The 18,219-nt window shown below is 41.7% G+C and overlaps 1 protein-coding gene across 1 annotated transcript in view; it reads right to left on the reverse strand.

Moving 5' to 3' along the window:
* Positions 1 to 18,219, reverse strand: part of LOC308306277 (uncharacterized protein) — a gene marked incomplete at its 3' end in the record, with an annotated part of 43,798 nt that overhangs the window by 9,668 nt on the left and 15,911 nt on the right. The window contains exon 4 of the mRNA XM_080751177.1: positions 9,456 to 9,571. Within this exon, the coding sequence (XP_080607303.1) occupies positions 9,456 to 9,571 (116 nt within the window). The remainder of the gene's footprint in view (positions 1 to 9,455; positions 9,572 to 18,219) is intronic.

The raw sequence follows: 18,219 nt of genomic DNA on the forward strand, positions 1-18,219 counted from the left end.
TGTGTGTCTGTGTTCTGAGGTTTTGACACAAGAAAGCTGAGGGAATGGCAGGTACAATGAAGAGGTATTTCCACAGCAAACATCACATTGATAAACTGGTGGAGTGATTTTTACACTGTAAAGAGTTAAGCTCATTAAAGAAAATAAGGAAGCAGTGTATAATTATTTGATTTTAAAATCTTACCATATCCTGTGCTGGACAATACAAATATTTGAAACATTTGCCGTGTTGTCGAGTAATACAATGCATTCAACAACATCGGTGTTGAAAATAAATTACAATTTAGTAAAATAAAATAAAAGCGCACACATACAAAATATAAAACAGCAACACACTTATCAAAACCCCTGTATAAGAACATTTTACTGTACCTATATTAAAGCCATAACTATAATAGATATAGTTGTTGACAGTATCTTTTTTATTTTGCCTAATGTTATAGCAGTCTGGATGCGTGCACAAACATGATTTCTTTTCCCTCCCCAGTTTGTGCACGCGTGTTTGTTCAGTGCGTGATAAGACTGTTGTCAGATAGGGTGTCGTGAGACTTGGTCCAGTCTTTTTGGGGGGTCGCCAGCCAGAAAGGTTGAGAACCACTGGCCCAGTGGGGGGTCCAGTGGGTGCTCCGGGGGGGCCTCTGGGTGCTGCTGATCGAGGGGCTCTGGGAGTGGGTGCCCTTGAGAGTCCAGCGGGTGCCTCAGTTCCAGGTGCTTCAGAAACTGGGCTCGGTTGACTATCGTCGCTGGGCAATAGCAACAATGGAAGTGTGTCGCCGTTCTGCAGTTCAAGCCACACTTTATGATGGTGAACTCTGGAAGAGAGGATTAAGAGTGAGTTGTGGGCAAGTTGACAACTAAATAGCAAATGTCTAGAGCAGGGTTCCCCAATAGGCGGCTCGCGGGCCATTTGCGGCCCGCGGGGGGCTACTGTCTGGCCCACACCAACCCCAGTAATAATGGTGGTATAAGGGCAGCAACGACACTAGTATATCGTCGTTGTCGGGTGGAAATCTTGTATCTCCAAATTTGTACGTTCTTTCGCAAATCATACAAGGCCGTCGCACAAAAGTAGTGAAAACAGCAGATCTACAAGCACACAACGCCTCGCGGCGTTGTGTGCTTGTAGATCGGCTGTTTTCACTCGTTTAAATCATGTTTAAAATGATAAATTCAAAACGAACGGTTTTGGACATACAAGGTTTTCACCTGACAACGACGAAAACTGTCACTGGAGTAGTGGGAACGCCACCGTCGCCCCCTGCAATGTTGTGGCCCTCGGCTTGGTACCCAAGACATAATTCGGCCCTTGGGGAAAACTAATTGGGGAACCCTGGTCTAGAGTGTCTAAATAACAATAGCATATATCAGAATAACATGCACAACATAACAGTATGAGCACAAAGTAACCCATCGTCACCTTCTTAAAATAATGGCCTATTCTTTTTTTATATTTTCCAGAACAATGACCCAAAACTAAACTATATGATAGGCCTATGTTTTAATCATTTCACCCAAAACGTTAAAACAATACATGACTGCTGACATAAAAATAACACGTGTCTGTCAGTTAAGTAACATATATTATAAACCTGACCAAAATATTTACTGAATTACTCCAGGCAGGATTTTTATCAAGCCTAAATCACAAGACCATTTTGGCCCAAGTCACATTCTTGAGATAGGCCATTCATACTAAAAAGGGCAGGAAAAGCATGATCCTTTTCAATTAGGATATCTTTTTTTTTTTTTTTTTAACAAGAAGTGACCAGTGTCATGACGAGCTGATTTAGACAATATACAATATATTTTTCCTCAACACAATTATGTAAGCCATTATTTTAAGAAAGTGACTCAATATAGAATTTCTAGTATACCTAGGCATCTATCAAAAATCGCACCTTGTGAACTGAGTGGTGGTCAAATAAAAAGAGTCAAAGTATTGCAAGGTTGTTGGGGGGGTGTGTGTGCGCGCGTGCGTGCATGTGTGTGTGTGTGTGTGTGTGTGTGTGTGTGTGTGTGTGTGTGTGTGTGTGTGTGTGTGTGTGTTGAGTCTGCCTGCTCAATAGCGCCCCTCCTTTAACGCGTGTGTGTGTGTTTGTGGTATGTGTGTCCCTCTCCTGGTCAGGAGAGGTATGGCAGATTGGCAGGCGACAGACATACACGGCAGGCGACAGACATACACGGCCAGCCAGTAACATCGTGAAAGCGAATCACAGGAGTGGTGAGACCACCACTCAAAAATAGGCAACAACAAGAAGGGATACAAGGATTGAAGAGGGGGGAGTGATGTAGATTCTGAAGGAGTGAGTTTTCAAATAAAATAAAATATGCTTTAGTAAAAAAAAATATTGCAAAATCATAGCAATGCGATTCAAGAAAGAAACATAAATAGTAGCTACCTCTGTGCTTGACTGACGCATGGGCTATGATGTGGTAGTGGACCATATACTGAGCAGCCTTATATTTGCAGAAGGGACATTTATAAAATTCACTGTTGCTGCATTTCTCAATTTTGGGTCTCTCGCCCTCCACCAACACACTGATGTGTCTCTATAAGCATAAGACATAAATGAAAGGCATGGCAATTAGTATGGCATGAAATAAGCAACAAGCATTTTATTTCATTATTATTCAGGGGCGTCAATTGGGTATGGCAGGGGTATGCAGCTGCCATACCCTGGGTCCAGGGGGAGAATAAAAGTTAATGTTATATATACATCCATGAATGTCTCTTTGTCTATCTGTGCTGGTTATCACAGTAAAATAACTACAAATACAAAATGTAACAAAATGTTCACTTTAACAAGGTATTATAATTATATTCTCCACACTTGTATTCTACCAATCTTGACAGAATGGTATATTCCCAGGTTCCGCAGGTCAGCTGCACAGGTGCAATGCATTATTGTTAATTGTGTCACATTTACTAACATGCCGAGTTTAGCTGCACTTGAACAACCATTCCAGGCTGCCATATCCAGCCCAAGAAACCGTAGAAACGGGGGGACAAGTAAAATGTAATTCTTAAAATAAATGTATCATGCCTGTTGCTAAGGTATGGCAACATGACTGGTGTCTTGCACGCGCGTGCAAAACACCAGACATGTTGCCATACCTTAGCTTTTTCTGAACTGACGCCACTAAGTAACATAATGTGTGTAACTTGGGTAATGAATAATGATAAAGAAACAGAAAGGCAACAATCAAATTGTTTGCAGACTAACTACTGTACATGTAGACCTTACTCCTCTAGTCCAAATAAAAGCTCGTCTTTTTACACACCGAGAGCATGGCAAATAATTATCATGTATAACAATCCAAAAATGCGTCAGCGAATACTTTGCATCAAACTATTCATGAAGATCTATCTCATTCCAAATAACCTCTGTGCATGACCGTACATTTTCCAGAGGGTGGCGTTCCCGGTTTCCGGGTCAGCTTTGCCAGCACATTTGAACCAGGAAACATACTGTATGGCATAGTGCCAGTCACTTGTTTGTACTGTGAGGTATCCACACATGTGAGGCTCTCTTAAGGCATTCAATGTATGGTCTGTTTTTATTGTGTTTGGATACATTGTTATAGTTTTTAAATGTTGTTGACTACTCTAAGGACCCACCCCCTGTGTGTCTCGAATAAAGTTTGAATTTCATTGTATATTGTATTTGTATTGTATAAATGAAGGTGTTTTCGGTTCAAATCTGCTGCTGAGCCAATAAAAAGGAACTATGGCCAACTGGGGTCGAACAGGAAAAGGGGACGCCACCTCCTGGAAAAAGAAGAACTGCAGTCATGCACAGAGCCTATGGAAATTGCGTCTCTTATTGCTGCGTGACAAAGGGGTGCTGCTAACACTGCTGCACTGGTCTAAAAATGAACTTTACAGAATACATTATGCATAATAACAGTCTCACTTACTTCCATGGTTTCATGCAAGGTTATATGGTGTTTGATAGCTTCGAAGTGTGGTGAACGCATTGTTGTGAACTGAACCGAGAAGCTTCCGGGGTAACTTGAAACAGCCGGCGGGGAACTTAAAACAGAGGATTTGACCTTCGCAGCCGGTCACATTGAGCTCCGCCCCTCGAAGCGCGCAGTCAGCGGCTTCTCGATCAATTCGTCTGATTAATGACATGACCCATTTAGAACGGGTACACATTATTGTGTATCATTATTTTATGCTTTAACTATTGAAAAATAGCAGACATACAAGCTCACAGCGCGGCACCGAGTGCCGCGCTGCGAGCTTGTAGATCTGCTATTTTTGAAAAATCGTGAAAATTTGATTTTTGACCCGATTCTATAAGTGTCTTTTGAATCCTTCTAAGATTTTTTGAAAAACCTATGTTTCTATGACAGCAATCTGGCCAGCCATCGTCAAAGAAAAGGTCCTTTTCACTTAACTGGAGCTCAGTTAGTCTGTTCTTGAGAGACTACTATGTCAGTGGTTTTCATGTGAAAGCCCCCCAAAATGATATAAATTTGTCCACGGGCCCCCATCTCAAAATATTTCATTTCAGGGACCACCCAGAAGCAAAATTTGAGTTACAAACGTTCGCTTTGAAAAAAGATTTGCACACATTTTCACGACTATTTCAAAAATAGTAGATCTAGAAATAGTAGACAGCGTGGCACTCGTGAGCTTGTATATCTGCTATTTTTCACTGGTTAAAGCATTCAATAATTCTAGGCCTAAATGGGTTAAGCCCCATGTTATACCTCGTCATAGAACGGCGTCGCACAACAATAGCAAAGATAGACGACCACTTAACCCCGAGTTTGTAGATCAGCTCCTTTTCGCTATTTTGGAAAATCAATGATTCTCTTTAAGCTACTTTTGAGCAATGCTAAATCACTCCTACATCTGTACATCTGGCTTTGTCTGTCAGTATGTATGTCCGTCCCGCATTGGCCAAACGGGACACTTAATGAAACACTGTGTGTAATTCTAGAAAATCAGTTATTTTACTAACTAGAAGCTCGGCCGCCCGAATGTAAATAGGGGATGAATGCCCCGCCCTTTAATGCAAACCCCATTATACCTGTTGTCATAGGATCTGTTTTGACCATCTGTTTGCGTGTGTCCATTTATGCCCATATATGGGGATATCTATCTGTCTACGTCCATTTTATGTCCATATATGGAGATCTCTGTAGGACCCGTTTTGACCATCTGTTTGCCTGTGTCCATTTATGCCCATATATGGAATTATCTGTCTGTCTGCGTCCATTTTATGCCCATATATGGAGATCTCTGTAGGACCTGTATTGACCATCTGTTTGCCTGTGTCTATTTATGCTCATATATGGAGATATCTGTATCTGTCTATCTGCATCCATTTCATGCCCATATATGGAGATCTCTGTATCTGTTTGTCTGTGTCCCTCTATGCCCATTATGGAGATCTCTGTATCTGTCTGTGCCTCCGACTGTGTTGCAGACACAGTGCTGGTTCCCCCTTTAATGCAAATCCCATTATACCTGTTGTCATAGGACCCGTTTTGACCATCTGTTTGCCTGTGTCCAGTTATGCTCATATATGGAGATATCTGTATCTGTCTGTCTGCATCCATTTTATGCCCATAAATGGAGATCTATGCAGACACAGTGCCGGTTCCGGAAAACCCTGATGTCAGACATCAGAATCCGAACCTGTCGTGCTGGTTCCAGAAAATCGTGTATCGGATCGGGTCGAGGCCGGGCACTGCACTACCTGCTGCGGCGGGGAATGCGCGTGCCGAATTTGAAATAGGGAATGAATGCCCCACCCTTTAATGCAAACCCCATTATACCTGTTGTCATAAGAGCCGTTTTGACCATATGTTTGCCTGTGTCCTTTTATGCCCATATAGGAACATCAGAATACGTAACCATGGCATTTTTTGTTGACTCATGTGGCGTACGTGATCTCAGAGCCTTTTATGATGTGATGTCACAATGAGTCAGCGCTTGCGCCGATTTCCTCCGGAACAGCCTGATGTCAACAATCAGCCCCGCTGAAGGAGATTCTGAACGTTTCGCGCCGGTTCGGGAAAACCGCGCGTCGGGTAGGGTCGAGGCCCGGCACTGCACTCAGCGCCGCGGCGGGGAACGCGCGTGCCGAATCTGAAGCCGGTGGGACGAACGGTTCTCGAGATACGCGGATTACAGACAGACAGACACGCAGAGACTTCTCGCATTTATAGATAGATGATAATTTGGTATAATTGATTAACTCAATTAGGTTGATTAGCACTGCATGTTGCACCCTTATCAGAGACACACGCCTGTGCGTTACTGAGCATAAGGTCACTGTCGGGTGGAACCCTTGTACTGTACAGCAGGGGTTTTCATACTTTCTTCACTCAGGGCACCCCTGTTAATAACCTTTTACTACGGCACTCACTTTTGATTCTTAGAATCTCACATCATATTACGCAACGCTAGGGCATTCACTAATAGTGATTTTTAGTATTCGAATTATTCGACCTCAAAGTATTCGAATAGTCGAATATTCGACAGGACTGGCCAAACTGTCAAATATTAAGTAAGCAAGAGGTGAACATTGTGAAAATAGCCGCTCTAGCCGATCTGCTATTTTCACAATATTTATCTGTGGAACCGAGTCACATTAAATGTAACACCTACAATTCCAAGTGCTTGTGAGGGTGGGGGTCCCCAGTTCAAATATGTTTATTTTTGGGGTCACAGCCTAAAAAGGTTTGAGAACCCCTGGTATAGAGCATTAACAAATTCATCCACCAGGGCATTGACAAAAAAAAAAAAAAAAAAAAATACAGCTTGTGAAAATATCGTGATTGTATTTTTCCATATCGCCCACCCCTACCCCAGCATCCCTATTCTGGGGGGGAAGGTTCACCAAAAATAGCTGATCTACAAGCTCACAACGTGGCATGTTGTGAGCTCGTAGATCTGCTATTTTTGGTGAAAGAGTTGGCCGTAGATGGAAAAAGAACTCATCAAGTAGTAAGTACAGTGCAAATCAGGTCTGGTTTACTAAGCATAGTGAAGTGATGTAGTGATATGGATGAATTCCAAATGGTATCAGATCAGGGGTTGACACTAAGGTCTCAGAGGCACCATCGGGCAAGTACAGGTCATGTTCTACTTGCCCGAAGGTAATGCCCACTTGCCCGAAAAGTAAATCGTCCATGAATGATAGGTACGATTTTAATTACCGCTCAATTTAAGACTTATTTCTTTACTTTCTGGGGCTGTGCGATAAAATGTCATACCTCAATACCTCCAAATCCAAATACCAAATACTTTAGCTATGATTGAATATGTCTATGGTTTCACACTTGTTATATTATATTTTTAAATGTAGCAACAGTAAAAACAGCACATTATAGGTAAATAGTGCTCTTATTTTACATTCCACAGACCAGAAGACACAGCACACTGGCCACGTTCAGGTGTTTAGACAGATATCTCGTGTTGTGTTTATAGAGCACTTGCCCTGTCGGGCAACCGCCAACTTCACCTGCCCTGATGTTTTATTTACCTGCCGGGGGCAGGTGGGCAAGCCTTAGTGTCAATGCCTGCATTGACACTGAAAAAACACATTGAAAATGAAAAAATAAAGAATCCCAAATGTTCTGTTAATTTTAAAGATGGGGTGCAATCATTTGTTTCCCCCCTAAAACATGATAATCAGTTATTATGATTATACTAGACTTTCTCCAAAAAAGTGTACAGAAAGAGTTAAAATTATGTTTTTATGTGGCCACACCCCAAACAAATAAAGAAATTCGGTTCATTCGGTATGGGCTGTTCGGTTCGGTATACCGGTTCAGTTCAGTATTGTGGCACCCCTAGGTACCCCCCACCTTGACGAGCACAAAGAGTTGAGGCATTACATTTTGTACAACATGGTCCTATTGTGAAAATAGCAGATCTACATGCTCACAACGCCTCGCGTTGAGAGGCGTTGTGAGCATGTACTGTAGATCTGCTATTTTCACAATTTCTGAAAATTTGGCCAATGTTTCATTTGTCAATTTAGACTAGAGGTATTAAAAAAGTCCTTAAATTGTCACTTAGAAACGTGCAGGTACTGTTGAGTGAGAAAAGAATGTTGCACATTAAAGGAGCTATAGTCAACTTTAATAATGTTGCGAAAATATTTTATAAAAAAATAAGCTTCATATATGTGTTTCTATTCAAAAATGACCACAAAAAGCGTAAAATAATGATAAAATAATCATTTTGGCCATTGTGAGACAATGAAAAAGTTGACTATAGCTCCTTTAACTCAAACCATGCCAAAAATCTATAATAACATTGTCTTTTTAACTATGGCCTTCCCTGCCTGTCTTTTGTAGTCTTTACAACAATGTACTAGGCATGATCGCGATCGCGAAATTGCATGTTTAACCCCCATACAAACCCCATCTTTCAAACAAGCCAGCCATGTTCGTTTACATTTGAAGAAAACATAAGGGCTGCTATCTCCTGAATGCCTGAACGGATTTCCTAGCAGATGTTTTTGTTTGAAAGCTGTGAAAAGCGTGCACATGCGTAGTGCATGATCAGTGCCCGAAGTTGTGCAGCGTGCACACTATTTTTTAACCATTTGTACCATTTTGGTGGCAAAACGGCAATATAAGAGGTCCCACTTTACATATGGCACCGACTTCTGTTAAGTTAATCATCTGGGGATCCCCCAGAATAATTTGGGGACCCCCCTGGGGGTCCCGATCCACATGTTGAGAACCACTGCCCTAGGGTGCCACGGCACCCACTTTGGGAAACCCTGCTGTACAGTATGTACAGTATGTACAGTATGTACAGTATGTCCAACGCCAGCATAGTTATCATTTAGAAAGATCTTGTTGTTCATCATTTTCAGTGGTTCAATATTTATGAACCACATACATCAAAATCTTTCAAAAGTATTAAGAGCCATGAGCTTCTAGATTGGATGTTTTTTTTTGAAACTTTTATGTGACATGCTTGTAGTACAGCAAAGAAGAAAACATAAAAAGTTGAAATATGGATCTACAACAGGGGTCTTCAACGTTTTCAGGCCAAGGACCCCTTAGTTGAGAGAGAGATGAAGCAGGGACCCCCACAACCTGTTCATAGATTCTATAAGTCAATTTGTGTTTTCAGATATTCAACCACTTGAACTGTCAATACTTAATAAACTTGACCTTTCACTCTGTACTTCTTTTTCCCCTCTACACCAAAGCTCTTTACCAAAAAATAGCCGATCTACAAGCTCGCAGCGCGAGGCGTTGTGAGCTTGTAGATCTGCTATGTTTGGCTAAAGTTCTCCGAATATGGACGCTAGGGTTCAAGTGGTCAATATAAAGGATAAAAAAAATGTTTCCATCACAGGGACCCCCCTGCAGTAACTCCGAGGACCCCCTAGGGGTCCCGGACACCCTGTTGAAGACCCCTGCTCTACGAGGGTTTCTGCGAGGAGAAGCGACAGCGTCACAGCTCTTACCTGGGGCTGTGGGGCTGGCAGTGTGCTGGGCTGGGACTGGGAGGATGGAGACGCAGCCTCCACCTCCTGCACCCTCCACACCATGGCTGCCGAGGCCGGGCTTCCTGGGGTTAGAGCTGTCGAGAGGATCGCAGAGATGGGGAAGATATGAAAATCTCATATCACGATCATTGTGACAAAAGAAATTGCGATTTACGATTTTATCGCGATAATCAAAATACTGGGGGCGGAACATTTGCCAAAACATAGCAGATCAACAAGCTCACAATGCGTCACTTGTAGATCTGCTATTTTTTGCAAAGACATCTGATAGATAGTTGAAAAAAAAAGACTGTATCAAGTACGTATATTATAAGTACCATTTACCAATTCTAGAGAGTTTAAGTGGTACCGGATATGCAGCTCGGCAAATAAAGGCTGAATTGATCCCAGTGCATGACGGAGGACGATATCATGATAAATTAAATGTCCACGATACGATTATCGTTTTTATCACGATAAACGATAATATCGCGTTTAGTCCCATCCCTAGAAGATCAGCACAGTTTAGCTGAGAAATAATTATGATTAATGATTTAATTGCCTTTTTTGTTGCATTGGACACTGGAACATTCATATACATAACTAAAATTACATTTGTCAGCATTTTAGTGAGTTGTATACAGTATTTTCTGGACTATAAGGCGCACCTGACTATAAGGCGCACTGTCAATGAATGGTCTATTTTCAAACTGTTTTCATATATAAGGCGCACCTGACTATAAGGCGCACATAATAGACGCTACCGTTGCGTTATGCATCAAACAGATGGAGCTGTGCTAAATGGAATGTCAATGTCAATGAATGATCCATATATAAGGCGCACTGGACTATAAGGCGCACTGTAGTTTTTTGAGAAAATTAAAGGCTTTTAAGTGCGCCTTATAGTCCGGAAAATACGGTATGTTACAGTTAGTTTGGGTAACTCAGTTAGATTGGGGTAGGAGCGCTTGTTTTTGTTCACCTGGATGTGGAAGAAGCTCATGTCCCAGTGGTAGAGCATTTGACTGCATTAGTCCCACGCTGGTGAATGCTAATATGCCTAAACCTAACCCTAAACCTTACCCTAAACCTAACCCCAATCCAACCCTAACCCTAAACCTAACCCTAACGCTAACCCTGACCCTGACCCTAACCCTGACCCTAACCCTGACCCTGACCCCTAACCTCAGTAAAACTATGCCTAAACCTCACCCTAATCCTAACCCTAACCTCAGAAAAACTATGCCTAAACCTAACCCTTATCCTAACCCTAACCTCAGTCAAATTATTCCTAGTTCCCCGAAGGAAGCGGCGCCAGCTCCACCTTGTGCACAAAAACGAGCGCTCCTGTTCTCAATCTAACCGAATCTCAAACTAACTGTGACATATATACAAAGAAATGGCTGACAATGGTACCAATAATCAACATAAAATTATGTAACATGCCATAAACGTAAAGACATTGTGCCGTGATTTTTTCCCCTCCCTACAACATCACGTCAGGTATTATGATTATACTTGGAGGAGGGTTTTTTTTTCTTTCAAAACAGTGTACACAAAGTGTTAACATTATAAAAATGGGAGGGGAGGATATTATATCAGTGTGTTTCAGTTGGGCCTTTTGACTCAAGAGGCTTTCAGCTTTCAGGAAGTAACCAAAAACATGCAGGGAAGACAGATTTGCATATTATAACCACACCTGGGGGTCTATTAGAGCAGTGTTTCTCAACCACTGTGCCTGGGGACCTTTGGTGTGCCCCTGAGAAGGGTCAAGTGTGCCCCTTGAAACTGCTTGAAAGCCAGTATTGTATTTATCATTTTAAAAATGATTTAAACTAGTGAAAACAGCTGATCTACAAGCACACAACGTCGGTGCGAGGCGTTGTGTGCTTGTAGATCTGCTGTTTTCACTACTGTTGTGAGACAGCCTTGAATGATGAAGCAGGGCTTTACTTTGCGAAGAAACATACACATTTGAAACTGGGAGATACAAGGTTTCTTCCCGACATTGACAATATTTACACCCCCGTATTATGTTGGTGTGCCCATGGATTCTTGGGACATGAAAAGTGTGCCCATGCAGAAAAAAAGGTTGAGAAACACTGTATTAGAGTAATGTTAACCATAGACACATACAAAACAAAACAAAAGTACAACACTATGGCACCACCTTTAATGATACTTTCAAGTAGGAGGGGTGTCTTTGTTTAGAAAAAAAAAATAACTACAGTGCATGTTGTGCAAAAGGAAACTTAAAAAAAAAAATAGCCCAAAAGCTCACGATGCCATTTTGAACATTTTTTCAATTCCCCTCCCCCCAAAGCCAAAAATAAGGATGCCAAGTTGGAAGTGGCATATGGAAATAATTCATCCAGTTGGTTTTACTGTATTTACAGAACGGGTACACATTATTGTGTATCATTATTTTATGCTTTAACTATTGAAAAATAGCAGACATACAAGCTCACAGCGCGGCACCGAGTGCCGCGCTGCGAGCTTGTAGATCTGCTATTTATTTTTTTTCATCGTGAAAATTTGAATTTTGACCCCTATAAGTGTCTTTTGATTCCTTCTAATGTTTCTATGTCAGCAATCTGGCCAGCCATCGTCAAAGAAAAGGTCCTTTTCACTTAACTGGAGCTCAGTTAGTCTGTTCTTGAGAGACTACTGTCAGTGGTTCTCAAACCTTTTCATGTGTATTTGGCCACGGACCCCCATCTCAAAATATTTAGTTCCAGGGACCACCCAGAGGCAAAATTTGCGTTACAAACGTTCGCTTAAAAAATACATATATTCAAAGATTTGCACACATTTTCACGACTTTTTCAAAAATAGCAGATCTACAAGCTCGCAGGCTGCAAGCTTGTATATCTGCTATTTTTCAATAGTTAAAGCATTCAATAATTCTAGGCCTGAATAAAAGGTGTGTGCACAACAGCTGCTGCTCCTAATAAGTTTAATGTGCAAAGTCTGCAAACTAACAACGTTTCAACCAGTTCTCCTCCATCTCACTGTACGACACAATAAAGACACCACAGGTTAACAAAGTAGAAAACAGTTTATTTCAAACTGTAAAGATGAGGGTATAACAACACATGTGCCAACGAAAGTGTAAACGGTTTATTTGAAGCCCGAAACATTAGCAAAAACAAAAGTGCAAACAATGCCAAATAATCACCCAAAGTAGGGGTGGGCGATATGGTGATAAATATCATTGAGACGATATTCCTTTTCAAAGATATCGTGATACAGTGAGGGAGCCTTATAAAAAAATCCTGTTGAATTGTTAATAGAGATTCATTGCAGAATGCATTTAAACCTACATTTTGGTCTAAATCAGTAGTTCTCAAACTTTAAAATGTCAAGGTCTCCCCTTAACTCTGAAGTATACAAATGAAATACAAATACAAGTGAAACCAAATTTACGGGCCCATTTGGTTTCATTTGTATACTGTCAGAGTTACATACTCGTAAGGGTCAATTCAGACCTCCCAAAAGGAACCCAGAGTCCCTGGACCCCACATTGAGGACCACTGGTCTAAATGGTCTGTTACTCCTTTTTCTTTTAGTTTTTGTTACCTTGTAGGCGGTTGTACTGTTAAGTAACTTGAAAGATAACCATAAAAACCAACATGGAAAAGAACCGTGATAAGAGTGTGTATCATGATAGAGCTAGGAAGACTATCGTGATATTGTATTTTTCCATATCGCCCACCCCAAACCCAAAGTAGTTTGTGTTTGTATGGACAGTCAATAACACCTACAAATGCTGCAAAGCAGTTACAGATGAAGTTGTAGTCGATTCATTTCAATGCCTGAACACAGCTGTGTAGAAATAAAATACATTTCCCCGAGCAGCTTTTTTTTCTTCTTTCTCAGCCTTCAATAGGGGTCCTCAGAGTTACTACCAAAATCTTCCAATCCTTTTTATATTAACAACTTGAACCCTAGTGTCCATATTCTGAGAACTGTGGCCAAAAATAGCAGATCTACAGGCTCGCAGAGCTTGTAGATCGGCTATTTTTGGCAAAGAGGTTTGGTGTAGAGGGGAAAAAGAGAAGACTAAGTACAGAGTAAAAGGTCAAGTTTATTAGGTAATGACGGCTCAAGCGGTTAAACATCTGACAACAACAACATCTGAAAACACAAACTGACATGAATCCAAAATACGCTGATGAGTGTGCTGTCAAACGATGAAACCACAGTATATGGAATCCCTGCTTCATCTCTCTCTCAACTGAGGGGTCCTTGGCCTGAAAACGTCGAAGACCTCAGCTCTAGCCTTCTCCATAGAGCGGGGCGGTCTCTCTGCTGGTTTGGAGCGGTTTTAGCGGCCTGTGTGAAACGCCGCGTAGCAGTTGCGTCCTTGCAGGCAGAGGAACACGTTGCACGTGGTGCACCGCACGCGCGTCTTCCCGGAGCAGCCCTGCTCCCTGCAGCGCTTGGGGTTCTTCAGGTCCACCATCTCCGGGAGATGGCCGGCAGAAAGCGTGCGGACGGAGACGTGCGGGACGGGAACGACCCGGGACCTTCTGGCCGGGTGTGGGCGACGACGGTGGCGTGCGACGTACGCAGCGACATCGCCCGGTCGTTGTCCTTCCCCGGGCCTGAGGTCCAGATCTGCGAAATCAAGTGGGATGTATTCCTCCGCGGCGGCAGGATCATCCTCCTCCTCGTCATCTAACAGATCGACGTGAAAAAAGGACTTATTTGGGAAGCTCCGTTTAGGCAGGGTGTTAGGCACTAGTGTTGTCACGACACTGGATTTCTAACTTCAATACGATATTTTGAAAAAAAGTATCGATATTCGATACCATTTTCGATACCACGCAACCACTGCGATTTTTCATGGAAACGTGTTTATTTTAATTGAAAGAAAAATATAGAACTTTTTGAGGTAGATGGTAGAGCACTTTTCAAAAGTTTGCCTTTGAGGTTTTCACATTCGAAGTACAAATAAGGCTGTGCAATCTGTATTAAAAAAAAAAAAAAAACACGCAGTGTGTCTCACCCAACAAGAAAGGTAGAAACTTAGTATCGATATTATCGATACTATGGAAAAGTAATATTGAAAATCGATACCTTTCGATAAATCGATATATATTTGTTTTATTGACTATACTTGTACTGTTCTCCTTTTTTTTCTCTAATAAAATACTCAATCAATCAATCTCCCATCTCAGAGTTGTATGCAATTGCAATCGGCGACCGTCCTGCTTTTGAAAACGAAGGTTTCCCTGCAACGATAAAATGACGCAAAATCAATGACCTCAGACGAGCACTTCATCTTTGATCGACGTCGTAGCTTGCTGGTATTGCTACAATTTGGCGACTATGTCCAGGGATCGTAAAAGAATGACAAACGAGAGAAAGATCATTTCCACACCGGGAGCCTTAGTTTGTCAGAGAGAGAGAGCGACAGCGAGACCGAAGGAAAATTAAACCCATTCAGAACGGGTACACATTATTGTGTATCATTATTTTATGCTTTAACTATTGAAAAATAGCAGACATACAAGCTCACAGCGCGGCACCGAGTGCCGCGCTGCGAGCTTGTAGATCTGCTATTTATTTTTTTTCATCGTGAAAATTTGAATTTTGACCCCTATAAGTGTCTTTTGATTCCTTCTAATGTTTCTATGTCAGCAATCTGGCCAGCCATCGTCAAAGAAAAGGTCCTTTTCACTTAACTGGAGCTCAGTTAGTCTGTTCTTGAGAGACTACTGTCAGTGGTTCTCAAACCTTTTCATGTGTATTTGGCCACGGACCCCCATCTCAAAATATTTAGTTCCAGGGACCACCCAGAGGCAAAATTTGCGTTACAAACGTTCGCTTAAAAAATACATATATTCAAAGATTTGCACACATTTTCACGACTTTTTCAAAAATAGCAGATCTACAAGCTCGCAGGCTGCAAGCTTGTATATCTGCTATTTTTCAATAGTTAAAGCATTCAATAATTCTAGGCCTGAATAAAAGGTGTGTGCACAACAGCTGCTGCTCCTAATAAGTTTAATGTGCAAAGTCTGCAAACTAACAACGTTTCAACCAGTTCTCCTCCATCTCACTGTACGACACAATAAAGACACCACAGGTTAACAAAGTAGAAAACAGTTTATTTCAAACTGTAAAGATGAGGGTATAACAACACATGTGCCAACGAAAGTGTAAACGGTTTATTTGAAGCCCGAAACATTAGCAAAAACAAAAGTGCAAACAATGCCAAATAATCACCCAAAGTAGGGGTGGGCGATATGGTGATAAATATCATTGAGACGATATTCCTTTTCAAAGATATCGTGATACAGTGAGGGAGCCTTATAAAAAAATCCTGTTGAATTGTTAATAGAGATTCATTGCAGAATGCATTTAAACCTACATTTTGGTCTAAATCAGTAGTTCTCAAACTTTAAAATGTCAAGGTCTCCCCTTAACTCTGAAGTATACAAATGAAATACAAATACAAGTGAAACCAAATTTACGGGCCCATTTGGTTTCATTTGTATACTGTCAGAGTTACATACTCGTAAGGGTCAATTCAGACCTCCCAAAAGGAACCCAGAGTCCCTGGACCCCACATTGAGGACCACTGGTCTAAATGGTCTGTTACTCCTTTTTCTTTTAGTTTTTGTTACCTTGTAGGCGGTTGTACTGTTAAGTAACTTGAAAGATAACCATAAAAACCAACATGGAAAAGAACCGTGATAAGAGTGTGTATCATGATAGAGCTAGGAAGACTATCGTGATATTGTATTTTTCCATATCGCCCACCCCAAACCCAAAGTAGTTTGTGTTTGTATGGACAGTCAATAACACCTACAAATGCTGCAAAGCAGTTACAGATGAAGTTGTAGTCGATTCATTTCAATGCCTGAACACAGCTGTGTAGAAATAAAATACATTTCCCCGAGCAGCTTTTTTTTCTTCTTTCTCAGCCTTCAATAGGGGTCCTCAGAGTTACTACCAAAATCTTCCAATCCTTTTTATATTAACAACTTGAACCCTAGTGTCCATATTCTGAGAACTGTGGCCAAAAATAGCAGATCTACAGGCTCGCAGAGCTTGTAGATCGGCTATTTTTGGCAAAGAGGTTTGGTGTAGAGGGGAAAAAGAGAAGACTAAGTACAGAGTAAAAGGTCAAGTTTATTAGGTAATGACGGCTCAAGCGGTTAAACATCTGACAACAACAACATCTGAAAACACAAACTGACATGAATCCAAAATACGCTGATGAGTGTGCTGTCAAACGATGAAACCACAGTATATGGAATCCCTGCTTCATCTCTCTCTCAACTGAGGGGTCCTTGGCCTGAAAACGTCGAAGACCTCAGCTCTAGCCTTCTCCATAGAGCGGGGCGGTCTCTCTGCTGGTTTGGAGCGGTTTTAGCGGCCTGTGTGAAACGCCGCGTAGCAGTTGCGTCCTTGCAGGCAGAGGAACACGTTGCACGTGGTGCACCGCACGCGCGTCTTCCCGGAGCAGCCCTGCTCCCTGCAGCGCTTGGGGTTCTTCAGGTCCACCATCTCCGGGAGATGGCCGGCAGAAAGCGTGCGGACGGAGACGTGCGGGACGGGAACGACCCGGGACCTTCTGGCCGGGTGTGGGCGACGACGGTGGCGTGCGACGTACGCAGCGACATCGCCCGGTCGTTGTCCTTCCCCGGGCCTGAGGTCCAGATCTGCGAAATCAAGTGGGATGTATTCCTCCGCGGCGGCAGGATCATCCTCCTCCTCGTCATCTAACAGATCGACGTGAAAAAAGGACTTATTTGGGAAGCTCCTTTTAGGCAGGGTGTTAGGCACTAGTGTTGTCACGACACTGGATTTCTAACTTCAATACGATATTTTGAAAAAAAGTATCGATATTCGATACCATTTTCGATACCACGCAACCACTGCGATTTTTCATGGAAACGTGTTTATTTTAATTGAAAGAAAAATATAGAACTTTTTGAGGTAGATGGTAGAGCACTTTTCAAAAGTTTGCCTTTGAGGTTTTCACATTCGAAGTACAAATAAGGCTGTGCAATCTGTATTAAAAAAAAAAAAAAAACACGCAGTGTGTCTCACCCAACAAGAAAGGTAGAAACTTAGTATCGATATTATCGATACTATGGAAAAGTAATATTGAAAATCGATACCTTTCGATAAATCGATATATATTTGTTTTATTGACTATACTTGTACTGTTCTCCTTTTTTTTCTCTAATAAAATACTCAATCAATCAATCTCCCATCTCAGAGTTGTATGCAATTGCAATCGGCGACCGTCCTGCTTTTGAAAACGAAGGTTTCCCTGCAACGATAAAATGACGCACAATCAATGACCTCAGACGAGCACTTCATCTTTGATCGACGTCGTAGCTTGCTGGTATTGCTACAATTTGGCGACTATGTCCAGGGATCGTAAAAGAATGACAAACGAGAGAAAGATCATTTCCACACCGGGAGCCTTAGTTTGTCAGAGAGAGAGAGCGACAGCGAGACCGAAGGAAAATTAAACCCATTCAGAACGGGTACACATTATTGTGTATCATTATTTTATGCTTTAACTACTGAAAAATAGCAGATATACAAGCTCATATTGTAGATCAAGAGAAATTAGAATTTTGACCCGATTCTATAAGTGTCTTTTGAATCCTTCTAAGGTTTTTTTGAAAAAACCTATGTTTCTTTGTCAGCAATCTGGCTGGCCATCGTCAAAGAAAAGGTCCTTTTCACTTAACTGGAGCTCAGTTAGTCTGTT

The sequence above is a fragment of the Nannobrachium achirus genome (genome assembly GCF_963921795.1).
Source record: "Nannobrachium achirus genome assembly, chromosome: 20".
Taxonomy (NCBI): domain Eukaryota; kingdom Metazoa; phylum Chordata; class Actinopteri; order Myctophiformes; family Myctophidae; genus Nannobrachium; species Nannobrachium achirus.